We start from the raw sequence: 19,190 nt of genomic DNA, 5'->3' as shown, positions 1-19,190 counted from the left end.
TTCCTGTCATGCCCCCCTTTGGAAGCAGTTGATCGTTCATCGCCCCCCCTTCCCATGTACTCCCCCTACCCATAAAATTTTTGTGTGTTTCTATATTTCACACAATGATGACATGAGGAGCAGAAATTCTCATAGCTCCGCTCTGTTCACATGCTCTGGTTCCACTACATATATCACCACACTTTCAACCTGGGATTTCTTGTGCATCGCAACCCCCTGCACAGCCATGCTTTACTTTTCAATTACTAGTATTGAAAGTTACAGTACTTAGTGACAGTCATTCACTTATATCATATAAAATCCACAATATATTTTAGCTATACTTTATCAACAACAACTTGGCAATGCAAGCTTAACAAAGCCTAATAAGCATAAGTAATTTGAGAATTATTTACTTTATTTACAGAATATGCAATGTTCTCTCTTTCCAATGGCTGTTTTGAATGTTCTGTTGACCTGCAAATTGATCAAACTACGTAAAACCTTCCATGTATGTGACAATACAGTTTGTTGGGGAGGAGATTGCTGTGACCGAAAAAAGTCAACCATGGTAACAGAAGGCCAGCATAACTCTAGTAAATTTAATAAAGAAGATTTAGGCCATGTGACACTGATGCAGGAAAACTGCATTAAGGACATGAGTTATAAACACTGACACAGAAGTCCTGAATCTCAGGGCTGCAGTGGGCCTTTCCCTACCAAAACTGGAGGCTGCAGTGACAGTTAAACAAGCATGCAAAAATAATTGCAAAATAAAGGGCAGAGGGAAACATCCATGTCTACAATGAAAATAAAAATAGCATGCTGACCACTACGATGTCACGGCCCATCTTTCTAACCTGAAAGCAGACATACTAGCATAAAGAAATGCCTGAAAATACACACACACACACACACACACACACACACACACACACACACACACACACACACACTTACATATATTTTCAGCTCTCTCTCAAATTAACAGAGGATTTAATTAGGAAATTAAGATTTACATCATACTAACACTGGACCCTTGAACCAAAACAAATAGCACAGCTGGAACTCATTGTGGCACAGACTCTTGACTGGGGCCTCTGCTTCGCTGAATCTTCTGCTTCAACAGGTACCTCTGGAGAAACGGAATGGAAAACAATGGTCTGCCTTTAGCACACTTGGAGGAAAATGCAATGTGGCTTCATCAACTTCATACTCACAGCCCTAGGTTCCTTCTTAGTGGAAAAACATGCAGAGCAATATGAAAACATATAAACCTAAATAGATTTTTCCATATTTACATTAAACGAGTTTAAATCTGAGAGACTTTGAAAATGTGGCTTTCCATTCTTTGGAGAGCTGCAAACAGTGGTTAAAGGGTAAAATGAAGATCACGTTGTATAGCACACTGATCCACTTTACAGTTGTATTAATATTCCCATTCTCAGCTTCCTGGTTTATAAGCACGTGGTGGAGCATGAGGATATCGAATTTCCACCTGCGTGATTCTAAGACTCTTTAAATATGGCCAGGCTGAGTAGCATCTGTGGTAAATGAAATGAATTACTAAGCTCAGATAGAAATCATCCCCATATCGGTTGCATCGTGGCTGCAGTGAGGCTAAGAGTTAGGAGTTGATTAGTCAGTCTAAAATTAGCCTGAAATGCCATGTTAACCCTAGGAGCGGACACCACCCCCAGACAGCCAAAAGCTGGACTACTCCCCTCGGTCCAAAAGCATGGATGCAGCCCGGCCTCCCTACCTCTACATTCTGATAGTGCTTGAGACTGCTGCAGTGGGTTTTCTTGGCAGTCTCTTCGTTGCCATAGAACAATGAGCAGAGCTTGCAGAAGAAACCAGTCTTTGGGACGACAAACTCCAGACCTGCAAAGGGCCCCAAAGAACAAAAAAACTGCTGGTTCAGTATTGATGCAACAAGAAGCAGAGCCAGCAGGCTTACACAAAGATGGACCTACGGTTAGCTTCTCCTTCACACTGACCCCGAACAACACGACTGTCTACTAAGGCTTCCATGTAACTATAGCAGGGTCCATGGTTGCTAAGGGCATCAGAAAGCAGGAGGGTACTGTAAAACTGCTCTAAGGAAATCCACAGCTCTACGTCTCACCAATGGGTTGGTCTGGACTGAACGGGGGCAACTTGGAGTCTTTGAGGAATAGAGTATCTGAGCGAGACCTCTTCATAGCAGGCTCCTCCGTGACCAGCTCAGCTCTGGCCTCGTTCTCCACTGTAAGAGAGAAAATTCCATAATGTCCATGTAACCAGAACCTTCAACAAACTGCAGTCACCACATCCTAATTCCTCTCGACCCAGCAGCCGGCATCTCTCAGCCCTACAATACCTAACACAAGCAGAGACCTACTGTCCTACCCTCCTCTCCTGTTGCTACCTTTGAATGCACCTCCTTGCTGAGGCTCATGCTGGTTCTCCACTAGCTCCTGTGTCAGCGAGCTGGGTTTCTCTCTCTGCTCCTTGGCCAAGGACTCGCTGGAAGGCACATCAGACCCATCTGGTGTGGAAGCAGGAGCCAGACCACCTGGATGCTCCTCAGTCTGAGTAGAGGGGGGCGCAGTGGCAGGGCAAGGTGCAGGCTCGGTCACAAGCGCCTTGGACCCCTCTTTCTTCACGTCAGTGACTTCGGGCACCCTCACAGAGTTCTTTGCTGCATGCAAAAACAGTCAGTCGGTCTGACCCCAGTAATCTTAGTGCACCAAAAAAAATCTATATATTCCGTACATGAACAAACTTTACAACAGAAAAGTGCAAGAAATTAACCCAATCAATTGTTACTCAGTGAATTGAGATTTAAGAATCCACATACAAAAAACCCCCCCAAACTTTACTGCATTCATAATATAAGGGACTGACAGTAAGATGTATAACATAAATGGGAGGTGAGCGGCGCTGCTCTGCAGACCTACTGCCCCCCCCGCCCTCCAAATAAACTGACCTTCCTCCCCTTGGAGTTCCTCCTCCTCCTCACCCACTTCATCAACAGTAACAAAGTTCATCTTGCGCAGCTCCTCAGCTCCTGGGGACTCAGTTTCTCCAAGTTCTACAAAATGGAGACCAGCAAGTCATAAAAGAAACATTTAAAGACTAAGCATTAGGGGTGGGGGAAAATATCAGTCTCATTAATCGCGAACCTGCTTGTTTGGATGATTCGATATAGATTTACAAAATCCCAAGACTGATCTAGTAAAATTATGCCATTTCCCGACTTTGAAAATATTTGTGAATGAAAGCATGTCAAGTAAGGATTTATTCTCTCAGCATTTTCAGAAAGCTGATTACAAGTGAAGCGAAACAATGTTGCATAAAAGCAAAATAATAAAAAAAAAAATTGGAATAACCGTGCAAGGAGAAAACTGATCTTATTAGATGGACCTGCTGTCAGTTATGAGAGAATTGTTATTAATTATCTGTTTATTTCAAGCATTAGGGGTAACACTGAAGCAAATTAGTGACAAAGTTTGCAGGATTAATTTGTTTCTGGCTGTGTACAAGAACTGCAGAAGGAAAAGTGTGGATGAAATGTTTCGGTGTATTCGTGGGTAAGCATAAGAATAAATTTCATTATTTACATTGTTTTCCATTATCTTATTTTCAGCATATAATGGTTGCTTAATTACATTTGTTTGCAACATTAACACTACAGTGCTGTGCTTGTTGTCGTTTTTAAAACATATCTGGTTTGATTAAGACATTCACTAATGTACAAACGTAGACCGAATAAAGCTAAAATTAAACAATGTATGTATACCTGTACGTTTCTCAAATAAAAAGACTAATTTATGTTTTGACACACATCTTTAAAGTCATTCTGAAACAGGGCATGGGAGTTTCATACTTGCTCACTATTCTTTTCAGTCAGAAGTGATTTTTTATGCTTTGAAGGGGAGAGGTTGGTTTTGTTTTTAATGGAACTAGTGATGCCCGCTACATCGCGCTTCAGCTATCGCGCCCCCATATCGCGCATTTTCCCCCAACGCATCACAGTTCTCCGCAACATACATATACATTACATATTATTATTATGTTACTTATATCCTTAGCCCAACATCCACATATATGCATTTACAAAGTGTGCCTTAATACGTTCACATGTATTTAAAGCATGTGGGAGGGGTATTTCAAGGCTTGAACCATTAAAAAAAAGTTTGTTTATATGGTCTTTCTGTATCATGGATTTTCACCTATCGCCGATGGGTCTGGAACATAACTTCTGCAATAGGCGGGGTGATCACTGTACACCCATATGTTCTTCAAATAAAAAGATTTTGGTATGCAAGCCTTTGTCCTTTTTTAGTGCTTTGCACAATTTGTTTCCTCTGCATCATTTGTAAATCTGTGTTCCATTTAGAGCTTTTTAAACATCTCTCCAAAGATGGAAAGCTGCTATATTAGCATCGGATTGATATGGAATCAGAGTGAAAAGACTTGTTGCTTTTTGAATCGACATCAAATCAGGGTACCCATGCCAATACCCAGGCCTATGAAGCATAAATCTATTCCTAGTACATCCTTCAGACTAGACTTCCAGCATCTCTGCTGGGGAAATGGGAATGGTACCAGAATACCCCAGGTGGGAAAAGTCAGAGGAGAGACTTATCTTCAAAATATACAAGTTTTTTTCCCCCTTAAAAAAATGGTTGTGTTGCAAAAAGCCAACTGATGCAAAACACACTTTCCGACACGAGCAGGAGTCTCTACCTGCAGCACTGGACAGCTGCGTTGTTGTTTTTCCAGTGTTCTTCTTGCTTTCCTCTTCCTCCATTTCATCATCACCCTGCGTCTCATCCAGGGTAACTAGGGCCTGCACGGACATATGATTAATATGAGGCGTGGGACTGTCACAAGTACGAAGTAAAGCGAGAAAGATTAACACGCCGCCAATCCTAATTCAGAACACAGACCTGGCATTGGCAAGCAGAACTGACCTCGGGGTTGAAGGCCTCCCCAGTCTCGTCATCTAGGCCAAAAGGGAAGCGTTCGCTGCTGGGTTCCTCGTTCCCGTCTTCCTCTACTATTTCATCCAGTGTGACTAGAGCCTGCAAGTCCCGAACTGCTTGCAGAAAAGGGTCTTCATCTCCACCGACCTCATCTACAGTCACCAGTGCTTCTGGGTCTTCCCCGGCGCCTGCCAGGCACAGCAACTCTTCTTCATCCTCTGGGAAGTCCTCCTCCTCCTCACTTACCTCATCCAGTGTGACCAGGGCCACTTCTGTTCCCTCACCTTCTGATTCTGCTTGAAACTTCTCTGTGGGTTGGACTGCCTGCCGATCTTCTGCTTTAAGCTCCTCAGTAAGGGGGATCTGAAGGACCTCTTCCACGGCGGCAGAAGGGAAAGATCCATCTTGAGGGCAGACTGTTTGTCCAGGCTCTTTTGATTCTTCCTGCTTATCTGCCACTGCTGCGGAATATTTTCTCACCACCTCAGACTCACTCTCCAATATGACAGGCACAGGCTCAGGGGTGGAGTCTGCTGGCACCACCTCTAACTTGACAGTTTCTATGGAAGCATCTTGATCTGCAGCTGCTGTGAAGTCTGTTCTTGTTTTGTGACCTGTCAACTTTGCAGATGTTTTACCTTGTTTGGCTTTAGCAGACTGGCCAGACTTCTTGAGAGGCTTAGAAACTGAGGCAGCAGCTTTTTTCTCGGCTTGGCTTCTGGGGGTCGAACTAGCAGAAGGCTTTTTTAGTGACTGCTGTCCCTTGGTTGGTTCCTGGGACCTCCTGCGCTTGGTTGGTGGCTGAACGTCATGCAAGAAATGGTCCTGGGGCCACGGCATGTCCACTTCTTCTCCCACCTCATCTACAGTCACAAACTCATCTAGGTCAAAGGGAAATGTGTCCTCACTGAAGTCGTCCAGCGATGGTTCTTCTATCTGGGTGACAGCAGATATCAATGGCCAAATAATTAGCAAACAAAAGTGATTTTTCTAAATATTGTTCTAAACATGACGACATGTCAAACACGCATTCTCAGTTCCAAAACAAATCTGAACATCTGCCTTCAAACTATGTCATTTTCCAAAACAGATGTCTGAAAAAAAAAATTACGTTAGTAGGCCTGTCACAATTATTACATAATCGCCCGACTGTGATGATTTGAACTGACCGCGATTATTTTTGCATAATATTTAGAATCATCCGCATCTGGATAAAAATAGCTGGATGGAGACAGAACTGTCATATTTATATCACTATTTACACATTGTTTTCTACCGTGTAATGCCTGCCTAGTGCTCGTTTAATGACCTCATCTCATTCCGATTCTGATCCAATCCATACCACCTGTCCTATTTGTACCTCGCATATCTGCGCATGCACAGCATTACACTTCACAGCAAATTTTACGACTGTGGCTGATTTGTACCACTTAAATTTCACAACACTTTCATGAACGCTCTGGACCCATTGGTATTCGTTTTCTCTACTTCAGGTTTATTTAACTTGCTGCTTGTGAGTGAGCCTCACCAGTCCAGCCAGATCTCCACCAGCCCAGAATATCAGCCAGATATTCCGATTTTGGATCCTTTGTGTTCTCCGTTTAATGAAAGTTCTGCATAGCACAGGCACTTGTGTGAGTGCGTTTGTGCATCTTATGGTAAGATGACTATGTCCCTGACGACTGACACTATTATGCTGCAGCAAAGTTAGCATCTTATGACAATACCACAATGAACTTGATGAATATATCACTCTAAAAACAGTGGGATCAGACAAAGAGAGATAAGTTAACAAACAGGTGCACGTAACTGGTACGCAAATAAGCAATACACGTGGAAACTTCTCGTAGCAGCGCAAATGTGTATATATTTTACGTGTGCAGTGCACTGCACATTTTAACCTTTATGTGGCTAATCTGTACTCCTGGGATTAAATCTAAAATCCAAACGGATTTCTTGTCATAACAGCGTGAATGCACATAAAGTAAATACACATTTGGACATATGGCAAATGCGTACTTGCTACTGGATATTTTTATATTACATTTTTTTATTTTGTATATTATACATACATACACACACACAAAAACAAAATACACCAAACTTCATATTTCAGATTAAAGTGAACCAAAGGTATAAGAGAGTATACCAAAATACTATGTGGCTGGATAGCAGCAATTTCAACTAATGAAAATATAAAACTTCAGATAAATTTCAGATACGGGATATTTGGGTAATAGTGTTGCCGCAAAACCTGGAAATACAAAAAACTGAAGAATACATTCTCTTATGAATTGAGTTAACAAAGCGTATTTACAAAATTCTTCACAAATATCAACAAAGACTATATTACAAACAATCACTTACTGGTTTCGACTCTACTGCTTTAGAGTTGCCTTGTGTCTTTGAAGAGCGGGTGTTATAACTCTGTAAAAAGCAAAGGAGTGTGAAGTCATGTGTCCAGACTTATTAACCTGGATGGTAAGTGAACATATAACAATAATTTGATTGATATTATTGATCCTCCGTGGGGATATTCTCTTTACACTTCCCCCAGCTTGCTCCATAGGTGAGAGTAAGTTGGCCGCGAAGGACAGTCACCCATAAACGCACCCAGGGGGCCTTACGGGCCTTGCTCAAGGACCTACAGATGTGCTGAGGCCGGGCTCGAACCGGTGACCACAGGGACAGAGGCTTAGCCCACTGAGCCACACGCTGCTCCAGATTACAAGGTACCGTCACCCTCCCACAATGCCGCATGCATGTTCGCCTTCGGTCCGGCCCGGGCCTCACCTTGTGCTTACTGTCCTCACGCCCTTTCACTCTCTTGGAGGCAGGGCTGTCATCATGCTTGCTTTTCCGTGACCCTGACGATGACCCAGACGAACCACCCCTCCATGTTATGGGAGGATGCTCTTCATCAGACTGTGCTCGACTCTTGGTCCTGGAGAGTCGGTCCTTCTCTGGAGAATCACTGCAACGGCTCTTCTCTGTCAGAGGCCGCGGCTTCTTGTCAACTGAGGAGGCCATGCAACTGTTTTTGGCCTGCAGAGAGGCACGCATGCGGCATTCCTGCACCGCTTTCTCCAGTGCCCGTAGGATCTCGGGCGTCACAGGAGGGAAATCCAATGACTTGTCGTCCGGCCCGTCAGGGGATGGGGTTTTTGTGCCAGCAGCAGGCTGGATGCTGTCTGCTCCAGGCTGGTGCTCAAGAATGGATGGCTGGTGCACAGGGATGGACGGCTGACGTTCAAGCTGCGGCTGAGCGAGGTCGGGCTGCGGCTGAGCGAGGTCGGGCTGCGGCTGAGCGAGGTCGGGCTGCGGCTGAGCGAGGTCGGGCTGCGGCTGAGCGAGGTCGGGCTGCGGCTGAGCGAGGTCGGGCTGCGGCTGAGCGAGGTCGGGCTGCGGCTGAGCGAGGTCGGGCTGGGGCTCAGGGACGGATAGATTGCTGATGCTGGCTAAGTCAACTGTGCCTGAGGGCCCTGCTGTGGACCGCGGGGAGTCGAAAGCTCCCAGTCCTGTAAGGTCAACTGTATCGGATGGAACCGAGCAAGTGATCATGTCACATTCTGGTTTGATTGTCTGACTATCAGTACTGGAGACCAGTGGATCGGTACTGGCCAGAACAGGTTCAGCTGCAGTGGTTTCAGCTTGGTTTACCTCGGTATTCTGTTTGGAATCATCAACCATAACAGTACTGGTATGATCCTCTGCTGGCTCAATGATGACAGACTCGTCAGGATGATGGACAGACGGAGCAGGGCCCCCATTAAGCTCATCCTCGCTTTGCTCCTTTGGCTTCGGCTGATCCTGCTGATCCTTCTCTGTCTGACACACTACTGTGCTGTTCTTCAAAGAATCACACAGGCCGGTCTGCTGGTTTTCAATGTCCATTGGAGGTTCTTTCTCAAAGACCCATTCCTCTGTTGTTATAGGGGGTGCTTCGACCTCAGCCACCGTTTCAGAACAGCTGAGGCTTGACACTAATGCAACACTACTGACACTGCTGGCCGGAACCTCGCTAGTTTGACCCTGGGCAACTTCTGTCTCGGAAGCTTCTGCAGTACCAGAGGTACAAATAGCCACGGAACTGGCTGTAGTAGCTGAAGAGAAGGTAGTAGTAGTAGCAGTCTTGGAGGTGGCTGCTGACGCCCTGCTGGCAGCTGTACCCCGGGCAAAAACAGGCATATCTTTAACTGTGCCAAAGGGGCTAGCATGGGGTTTACCTGCCTTTGCTTTACCAGAAGTAGCTTTGGAGGATGCAGAACCTTTTTTCGAAGAATCATAGGGTTTCATTCCTGGTTTAAAGCTAAAAGGCAACAAATAACAATATAAACATGTGTAACTGGTAACAGCCTCAAACATCCTCAGGACAGTCAATTAAGACCATTACCTCTGCTTAACTTCAGTCTTCTTTTTGACCTACAGAACAAACATTAAATTAATAAAAATGTAAGGAATATTGCCACACAGTGTTGGCTTGTGACCATTTAGGAACACAGTAGTAATACAACTACTTAAAGCTAATTTTGTGTAAAGTGTTAAACACCCGAAGGGTTTAAGTTAAAACCATCTACCTCCTCCGTGCTTTTTGCAGGCTTGATGATGACAGAAAAAGTTAGGGGATTGTTCTGGATGATACAGGGGAACTTCAGGAAACGGGCGTGAACTGCCTGGGCTGTAGAGCCCGAATCCATTTCAAAAATGATCTGTTTCAAAAAACAAAATCAATTGCAGGTCTATTATTACCACTGAAAGTATTCAGAACATGCCCCAAACTCCACATAAACCTCTAAGGGCATCTTCCTGAGCAAAGCGGCCGGCCACTTTCCCCACTGAGACAGAGCAACATATTTCTATTTGAGAAACTTTGATTGTCAGTGGGCAATTTTTGTAATCATCCAGATCCAGATGAATTGCCCTTTGTCCCACCTAGGGGGCAACTACCTGGCAACGTTGTTCAAAACGTTGCCCTTAATATCCTCACCTTAATACCAAAAGATTGCCAGCTATCTGTAGAGCCACATATCCACACAGCATGCTAAATATAAATCAATATTAATATAAATATGAATTAATATAAATAATATAAATCCGGACTGACCCTGTAGTTAAGCACCAGAGCCTGCTTCACGGCACCAAAACGCTTGACAAGCTCCTGGACGTCGTTGGTACCACTGCTGCCCACAGGCACATTGCTGACCACAAGCAACCTGTCTGCAAGGCCAGCCAGTTCCTGCAGGGTTGGAATTAGAAGACTGGAGGTCAATTCATCTTGATTCTTAGCAAAGATGTCTTATTTACATGTTGGAAAAAAGATACTGTATAAAATTAAATTTTGAATGACCTACCATTATATCGTTACATCACTTCCGAAATTTCTCTTTACGTTTTATACTTAAATTTCTCACAGGCGAGCATTGGAGAACATTAAATTGGTAGGCATTGGTACTGGTACATACACCAAAACAGATACCAATTGAAAGGCTTTAGGATAAAGTGTGCTGGCTAACCATCCAAAACAAGTTTGGTATCAATGGACACATCAGACATTTCAGTCTGCTGTGTGCAATTCTGATGCAAAAATGCAACATTTTTTGAAAGATCCTCTGCATGCTGAAATGACTGTATTCAACTGCCTCCTCAATGCACTAAATATAAAACTGAAATAAGGGGCTACTCACAGCAGGATTCTCCATTTCCATCAATACTTTGAACAAGGACTCCTGAAGCAAAATGCATAAATCAAAGAAAAAAAATCAGTTTCGTTCCGCAACCTGTGGAATCTAACTTCACAGGACTGTAAATGCTTCCTTACCACGTTACTGAGATCTACTGGCTTGGATGCCGGAGTAACTGTCAGTTGATGGTCCTGTATCTTCGGAGGGGCATCTTTGCAGGCCTTCACCATTTTTTCCAAGGCCTCCATGTCAGGCAGCCCCAATAAGGCCTGCATCCATGTACAAAAACTCAATGTGTAGCTGCACACCGTGCTGCATTATCCCAACATTTCATTTTATTTCATGTGAATACCTTTCTTTTGGTAACTGCAATGGTGACCTCAGAGGCAATCCCAAAGGGGCTGGCTAATTTGGCAAGGTCCTCCACAGTACATCCACTCTCGGGCAGACCGGAGATCTCCACCACAAACTTCGACACCTCCTGCTGCGATGATGGATATATTGTTAGTAAACAGACTCTTGAGATGTATAGCAGCTTCAATTTTTATTCAATTTCGGAAGCTTATACCTTTTTCATTGGCTTTTTCATCACGCTGGTACCTGCAGAGGCGATGAACACACAGGAGCTAAAGATTCATTCTGTACACTTAAAGTTTGATGTGCACTTTCGCTTTATCAACCCATCACCAAAGTTTAAAACAACTTTTTCAGGAGCAAAGATGATTTCTCCCAGAGTAGGTCTGTCTGAAGCCCGCTGCTTGACCTCATGTTTAATATTTAAAAGAGAAGACACGGGCATATAATTCAAGCTGAACAGCAAACTACACAACTTACCCAGGTTTCTGGCGGGTACCTTTGCCCTGGATGATTTACTTGCAGGCATCTCCTTCCTGAAAGAGAGAGACCATAACCACCAGTACATAAACATCATTTCAATTACATCCACAGGGAAGAGAAACCACATACTTCTTCATGACTGCTTTCTTCTGTTCCTTTGCCACATCCTGAACACAGAAACAAAAGGGACACCATTAAGTAACCAATAAGGGGGCGGTAAGAAACCTGTTCAAAACCTGGCGACTATGAACAAACGGGAGAGCAAATCGAAAAGACGTACTTTTGCCAGATAAATCTCAATGACTCTGCCTCGGATCTTCAAGTTCCTGCATTCAGCGAGAGCCTTGGCATCTTCCTCCCTTTCCATGCACACGGATGCCTTAAAAAAATACATAAATAATCTCTTAAGTACTCTATTTTGGCACCATAAAGAACCATTTGCTTGTGGTTAAGGATGGAAGAAGCATTTTTAGCTTTACCTCCTTTATGGACTTCATGAGAATTGCATGGTTTATCTTCCCAAATGGTTCCACTGCATCCACAAGGTCCTGGTGGCTAGCGCTAAATGGAATTCCTTTCAGCCGGAGTAAACAGGCGGTGCCGGGGCCGGCCTTCTTCTTTACTCTGACATTCTGCATACAAGAATGAAAGCAACTAAGAGAGCAGAAAACTTTGTATCATTCACAGTTTACATTTATGCAACCATCAATCCAATTCAAAAAAGAAAACTGCTTTTCAACAGCAACTGTAAAATCAACCTACAGGAACAAGATATTTATGGGGGCATGTGCTGTTTCTTTCCAAAACTGCAAACTTTTACAACAGGACTTTTCAAACATTTCTGTAAAGCTTTTCTTTACAACACAGTAACAGTACAAGAAGAATTGGAACAGACCTTTGATTGAGACGCACTTAACTTCACATCACTGGAAGAAGTGTTTCGGGCAGCTGAGGAGTGGCTAGACTTGGACACAGTACGGTGTTTCAAAGATTCAGTCTTTTTAGATGTCCAAGATGATGATGAACTCTTCTTGCTGCTGATCTTTCTCTTGGCCAGTTCCGCCATGAGGGCCGGGGCCAATGACTGCATCATGGCCTCCAGGGTGACATTGTCAGTTGCAGACAATCCTGGCATAACACAGAATTAAGAAAATCCTCAGTATCAGAGGAATTATAGACAATTCACTACAATGGAAGACATCATGGCATTGACCTACCTGAGGATTCTATGAGCTTCTTGGCAAGCTTCTCTGTGCTGGAAGATCGGGTTGACCGACGTGGGCTAGATCGATGTGGGCTCAGCCGGCGGGAGGGATGACTGTAGCTACGTGAGCGGGAGCGGCGTGGAGTGCGGGATCGACGGTGGACTTGGGGGCTATTTCGCAGGGCACGGCGGGGTGAGCGGCTGCGACTCCTGGAGCGGCGGTACTTCCGAGAGCTTCGGGACCGGGATCGGGAACGCAGTCTGCGGCTGCGCGACCCAGACCGGCCATGGTAGCGCCAAGGGCTTGGTGATCTAGACCACGACTGGGAGCGAGACGGAGAACGAGTTCGTCGTGTTGGACTTCGACGATCCAGGGATGTGTTCCTATCATGTCTACGATACAAGTACATAAATATCACAATTGTATCACGGGACATCATGCTCCATTATCAAAAAATAAAAATTTGAGCAGAACACAAAGACTTACCTTGACACAGAAACAGTCTCTACATTCCAGTCCGGGTACCTTTATTAAGGGGAAAAAAAAAGTTTAACCCAAATGAACTCCTGGCCTTTTTGTTTTATTTTCAAATGGTTCCAAACTTACTGTTTCCTTAGACGTCTGCAGCTCTCAATATGGATGCTGGTGTTCTGATGTTCAATCCAGTCCTGGTAACCCCAGAAAGACAAAAAAACAAGTAGAAAAAGAAATTATTCATTGGAGAACCTCAAACACAAGTAACAGAGGGGTACTAGTGAAATTTTCATCATTAATTCAAAAAAAAAAAAAAAAAAAGTTGCTTTGTTTATTTTCCAAATGTTGGTCTCCACCTACTAGACTGGAAGACCAAAATAAAGTTAAGAATTTCCGTGTTGCATTTTCCACCCTTTGGTTTTTCCCAAGTCCACTCTTGAAGACAATCTCCAGTAGACATACTAAAAACATCCAAAATGCGAGGACAAAAAAAAATCCTTTCAAATCATAATCAAGCACAGACCTAACCTACACTAAGCAAAAAAAAAATATATATATGCACATTTCTGGATGTTGGCATGTGGAGGTAACAGACAGACTGTTACTGATGGTCAATGCAAGGTAGCTTAGCAGTAAAAGAATAATTCAACAAGAGTCCAACAAGGGCATGCCCACTCCTATGCCTGCAAGAGTCAACAAATCAGCTATTTTTTTTCCTCTTTTTTCTTGGGGGGGGGTTCCTGCTGGCCATCTTTCATCTCTTCTCCCAAAGAGGCTACCAGACACAAGCTATAGCTGAAAGGGAACTGGCTGTCGTGCTGATGTTAGCATTTAATAATCAGTTTCTTAAAAAGATTTAAAAGGCCTAATTTGCTCTACTATAGTCTCAAGTTGCCTTTCAGTCTTTCTTCTATGTGCTTCATCTTTGCTTTCAGCTTCCATCTTGAAAGGATCATCTAGGAGCTCGTTCATTTCACACTGGCAAAAAAAAGACGTTCCTCTTCTACCTTCATCGTAAGGAAATCATAAATTCTTCATTCTTTTCCTCATCTTCAAATCTTCTCCAAAGTCATGAGATATCTAACACACTTACTGAACTGAGCCCTACTGCAAATTCCACCACATAGCACATTTCAGACAGTGTATGAAACAAAATATGAAAAAATGGAATGATTCAATACAGGAGCATTTTATTCAAAAGACTTTACGTGGTATGCCATTAACACTTGATACTGCAGACAAACACACTGATGCAATTTCTAACTAAATTAAAACATTTCAATCAACCATTTGTCTATTTAAAGCACACTAACATGCCATGTTTGCAGATTCTCTTCTCCGATTTTATTACATTTATATACCATCCTAATAACAATTAGGTTTAACGAAAAAGAACACTTGAAAATTTCTCCTACAAGGAACAAAATTTGACGAGGAAAGCAAATACTCACCTTTATTTGGACACACTCTATGTTACACAGAGAACACGTATGAGGAAAGATTCTCGGAGATGCAGCCGAGTAATCATTCATCATGGTGGGTGTTGGCAGCCTCTTTGTACTGTTGCTTGAAGGGAATGACAGGGGCCAAGGCCCTTTGGATGTCCCATAGCCAGACTTCGAGCCACTGCTGCCTTCAGGGAAGTTCATCAAGTTGGATCTGCCACTGTGGGCTGGAGACAGTACTGCCGATCTGCTGGAGGCAGGCATGGATTTTGGACCTGGGTCTCTAGAAGCAGCTGCCTTGATATTCTTCGCATCAGATGAATGCTTCCTCTGGTCCATCGCTGGTTTCTTCGGACCCACTATGGTGTTTGGCTGAGAACGCTTGGAGTCTACCATAGGAAAGGAGGTGCTGTTTACCGAAGACTCCACAACATATGCAGGAGACTCTTTACGATGCTGATCCAGCTGGAAACTGTCTGGGTTCTCGTCAGAATAACCAAATTTGCTTGAATGTCCATAATCAATTACTTTGCTTTGCCGCGATTCTGTGCTTATATGTTCGGCTGAACTTGCTCGAGCATGGTCCACATCAGTCAAATTCCTTTTGGCCTTCTGGAGTCTGATGTCACGCAAAATGAAAGGAAGATTGTCTGGGGTGAGTTGCTCATCTGGATAGTGGCTGAGGTGCTCCAAATCTTCATTTGAAAGTCCAAAGCTGGCCAAGATGCTGCTGGCGCTCTCTGAGGTATAGCGGGTTGGCCCTACAGAAGGCTGGCTCTCCAAGCTTCCTCTGCCCCCTCCTGTGGTGGTGGCTCCAAACCCAGATGGTTGAAACATTTGGGTGGGGGGTGACGGCTGAGCCACCACTTGTGGGGAGAAGAGCTTGCTGGGGGCCTGGTAGATGGACCAGTCCACAGTGGACTGTTCATCCAATCTGCCAGGGACCCTCTGTGAAGAAAAGCCAGTGCCTTGGGTAAGGACCTCTTCCCTGGTCTCTTTCCTTATCCGAGGGTCTACAATCTTTTGCTGCTGCATCATCTGGTTAAATAGGCGAACCTCCTCCCGGGCTCCTCGAATGTGCATGTCTATGGCAGACTTCATGTCTTGAGACAGAGGAGTAGAGTGCGGAGTCATCGGGAATCCCAACTGCTGGGACATTAGTGACGATATGATGGTGCTGGGACCCATGCGCGCACCCCCAATGTCCACGGCCGACTGTGAGCCGATGCCATACTGGCCAGACACGACGGGCCTCTGGCCAGTGAAGGGTGCCCCCCGGGGATTGTACAAGGGGTGGGACATGGTGACCTTGAGGAGGTTCAACAAGGACAATGCAGGCACAGCGTGGTTACCGGTGGCAAGCGCATTCAGCTGTTGCAGAGCCAACTGGGCCTTAATTTGGGCCAACTGCAAAGATGCGGGGCCAAAAAGTAGCGGATGGCCGAAGTTCAAGGAATTCACAACAGGCACACAACTTTCCAAGAACAATGTAAAGCTGAAAGTTAAAAAACAGACAGGATTATTGACTCATCGCATCTTCTACCTCCCCCTAGTCACCAAAGGCAAGTAAATCTGATTCTCTTTCATACACTTGCAGTTTACCCCAAAAGCAACATAATTACCATAACTGCATGTTTTGTTTAGGGGAGCAACAAGCAGAATAAAACATTCTACAACATTTAGTCAATGTGAGATAGGGAGGATACAGATGTACAGATTCATGCATCTTCAGTGAAATCTGCATACTCAGAAACATTGGTAATCATGATGGTTTAAAATTCCATCTTAAGTGTTTTTTCATTTGGAGAAAATGTGACACAAAAATAGAAAAAAAAATAATCATTCAGTTGAATACACAGGTATCACTGATAAAATTGTACTTTTGAGAAAGTATACAAATCCCAAAATATGGGAATAATTGGGGTGTATAAAAGAAAGGAAAAATTGTAACAGAAATCAAATAAATCCATTTAAATAAGCATAGTCACTGTAGACACAGTTGTAGCAATAAACTGACCACCAGGTGGTGCCAAGATGCACTAGCTTTTTTGAATGTGTGACATGTTATGGTGCTTTTTTATACTTTTAAGGGAGCTTTTCCATTGATATCCAAATAAACTCTAGAAGCAAACTCCACTGCACCAGGTACCACACTTTTGGTATAGCACCTTTGGTACCTCCCCTTTTCAAGTGACTTCCGGTTGAGTACCAGTACCAAAAGTACCAAACCAGCTGGGGTCCTTTTTTGGTACTTCGCTACTTCGGGGTGGGACTTGCAAACGTTTCAAAGTCGACTGGTTATGCAAAACGGCCAGCCTCAAAAATATAATACAGCTACAGTCTTGAAAAAAGTTACAAATTCAGTACACAGCGATAGACCAAGTAAAAAAAAAAAACAATGTATGCCTGGACAAGTGACGTGACCCAACCAGCAATCAGGTCAGAACCACCAGAAAAAGAATGGGATGATACGTTTTAAGAAATAAAATAAAATTGTTATACCACAGCTGCGCAATATCAGATATCAATATCAAATATTACTGCAATGGGATTTTGTTAGAATAAATATTGGGATATTAATAAAGCAAAAGAAGTTACATTTCTCGCATACCCATCTATGAGGGATTTAAACTGCTAGGGTGATTGGAAAGTGCGTGCAGAGCTCATGCAAAAGCAGCAGGAGTAAACTAATTTAATTAAAACAATCAATCATTAAAATTGTAATGCTTCTTAAATTTTGTTTCTTACGGCAAAAAAATGGTTTAGTGAAAATTAAATCCCCTATGCTATAATGTCCTTACAGTATAAAGATATGAAAGCATGATCTCAAATGCTTTAGAGGTCCTTGCGATGTGAGAATTGAAGGTGAATAACATGCAATGCTGGTATTACTATCACCCATCGCCCAGCCCTATAATATACTACAGTATTTTTTCAAATTAATTACGAAATACCTCCCCTTGCCTTGTGATGTCCTTCAGCGGTGGTACCAGTGTTTAATGCAAGTGGAAAACCAACACCTTGAAGAACCAAAAGAATGACACCTGGTGCAGTGGAAAAGTGCTCCAAGTTCCAAAATCACTTCAGGAAAAAAATAAAACAAGCTTCAGAATGAAAACTACCTTTTCGAAAATGTACTTTTGGACAGAAACCACCAGAATAAAAGACTATACACATGGAATGTAAAGATTCATCATCAACATCTCCAGCAAAGCAGGAATTGACTCCATGCTTCAGGTTACACTTATTTCCATACTGTGACTCATTCCTATAGGAATCAGAATCTTAGAACAACAAGGAACACCCATGTTATTTTTAGTCAAGTGCAGTTTTATTGTGTTCCTATCTGCCAGGATTAGTTGTACAAATTAGATTAACATCTTAAAAGTTAGTTACTACGAAGCGTCACATTCAGTAATTTGAGAATCAGCTCAGGCACAAAAATATATGCGCCACTGGTGCCTAATTGCCACTAAATATAACTACTGCAATGTTTCCAACGGCAGAGCATATAGACTTTTAAAACTTATTTCCATAAAAACTAATTTAATAAGTTTCTAGTGTAAATTAATAATGGACTAATTTTATATAATAGTTTATTCTTTGGAAAGGCTGACGATTACAAGACCATCATAAAAAAACAACCACTTTAAATGAAGACAGCCAATAGGATTATCTTAAATTTTTAAGAGAAAACGGCAAAGAAACTATTTATTGGTGAGCAAAATCCTCATAAACCTGAAACAGAGGACTCCAGTGGAATTGGGTGAGCTGCACTGTAAAATTAGCAGAATTAAAATCGTCGTGAAAAACTTTTAGAATTGATTTAACTCTACCAATTTTACCGTGTTGGTTTACAAAAGATACTTTGAAATTTGTATTTATTTATAAAAACTAATCAAAACAAGAAAGTGGGTCTTTTGTCCCTGAAAAATGCGCAGACACAAAAAGCGGAGAAAAAAAAAAACACATAAGGACATATGAGTAATCTGAGAACCAGTCCAGAAGACCTACGGATGGAATTATCCAATGGCAGAAAGCCGTATAACACACACCGAAGTTTTTAAATTTAGATTTGTTTCACATCAGATAGATGGTTTCCAATAAAGAGAACTGCCCCAAGACTACATTTAAAACTGCATACTCTAATCTCTCATCACACCCAGCTTTAAATGTCAATCACTAACAGTTTGCCCTGTTTTTATCACATTATAAAACCTTAAACTAATATAGAGAATTTCTATAGCGCCAACTTAAAGGTAATGTCTCACACATGAATTTCTATTTTGGATAAAGTGTATCGATATTTAGTCTGGTTCACAGAATATGCAGTGTTAAACACCATAAACATTGCTATCGATTAGTATTACTATTTGTGTGAGAAAGATGGGGTGAGGCCATTTGGGTGAGTTTGGAGTGCTAATTAACACCATTTCTCAGTACCTCCAACAATAATTAATTGCTGTTCTTCTTGGTCCCTAATAACCAGGGAAAAGCTGACTCACATACCCCTTCCCACGCTGAAGCAGTCCCATGCCCACCTCACCTGGTTTGGTTTTTGGGAAACGCATACTAATGCTTATTATCTAATGTAAT

General features: G+C 42.9%; 1 protein-coding gene across 6 annotated transcripts in view; it reads right to left on the bottom strand.

Annotated features, from left to right (window-relative positions):
• Positions 1-376: 376 nt before the first annotated feature.
• The window catches only part of znf638 (zinc finger protein 638), a 39,730-nt gene continuing 20,916 nt past the window's right edge, over positions 377-19,190 (bottom strand). For 2 of the 6 annotated variants that reach the window (XM_048970236.1, XM_048970240.1), the window contains exons 2-26: positions 14,601-16,089; positions 13,282-13,343; positions 13,162-13,200; positions 12,688-13,067; positions 12,366-12,598; positions 11,950-12,102; positions 11,751-11,849; positions 11,600-11,637; positions 11,468-11,523; positions 11,202-11,233; positions 10,986-11,117; positions 10,771-10,902; positions 10,637-10,678; positions 10,057-10,188; positions 9,530-9,661; positions 9,346-9,374; positions 7,746-9,261; positions 7,320-7,379; positions 4,917-5,888; positions 4,714-4,816; positions 2,951-3,055; positions 2,390-2,662; positions 2,108-2,227; positions 1,742-1,863; positions 377-1,114 (exon numbers count right to left, since the gene is read on the bottom strand). In XM_048970236.1, the coding sequence (XP_048826193.1) occupies positions 1,049-1,114; positions 1,742-1,863; positions 2,108-2,227; positions 2,390-2,662; positions 2,951-3,055; positions 4,714-4,816; positions 4,917-5,888; positions 7,320-7,379; positions 7,746-9,261; positions 9,346-9,374; positions 9,530-9,661; positions 10,057-10,188; positions 10,637-10,678; positions 10,771-10,902; positions 10,986-11,117; positions 11,202-11,233; positions 11,468-11,523; positions 11,600-11,637; positions 11,751-11,849; positions 11,950-12,102; positions 12,366-12,598; positions 12,688-13,067; positions 13,162-13,200; positions 13,282-13,343; positions 14,601-16,089 (6,517 nt within the window). In that variant the 3' untranslated portion in view covers positions 377-1,048. The remainder of the gene's footprint in view (positions 1,115-1,741; positions 1,864-2,107; positions 2,228-2,389; positions 2,663-2,950; positions 3,056-4,713; positions 4,817-4,916; positions 5,889-7,319; positions 7,380-7,745; positions 9,262-9,345; positions 9,375-9,529; positions 9,662-10,056; positions 10,189-10,636; positions 10,679-10,770; positions 10,903-10,985; positions 11,118-11,201; positions 11,234-11,467; positions 11,524-11,599; positions 11,638-11,750; positions 11,850-11,949; positions 12,103-12,365; positions 12,599-12,687; positions 13,068-13,161; positions 13,201-13,281; positions 13,344-14,600; positions 16,090-19,190) is intronic. The other 4 variants (XM_048970242.1, XM_048970241.1, XM_048970237.1 and 1 more) reach the window with 4 other exon arrangements.

Source organism: Brienomyrus brachyistius, chromosome 12 (assembly GCF_023856365.1).
Source record: "Brienomyrus brachyistius isolate T26 chromosome 12, BBRACH_0.4, whole genome shotgun sequence".
Taxonomy (NCBI): Eukaryota; Metazoa; Chordata; class Actinopteri; order Osteoglossiformes; family Mormyridae; genus Brienomyrus; species Brienomyrus brachyistius.
The sequence above is the reverse complement of the archived record's forward strand: the minus strand, read 5'-3'. Positions and strand labels throughout refer to the sequence as shown.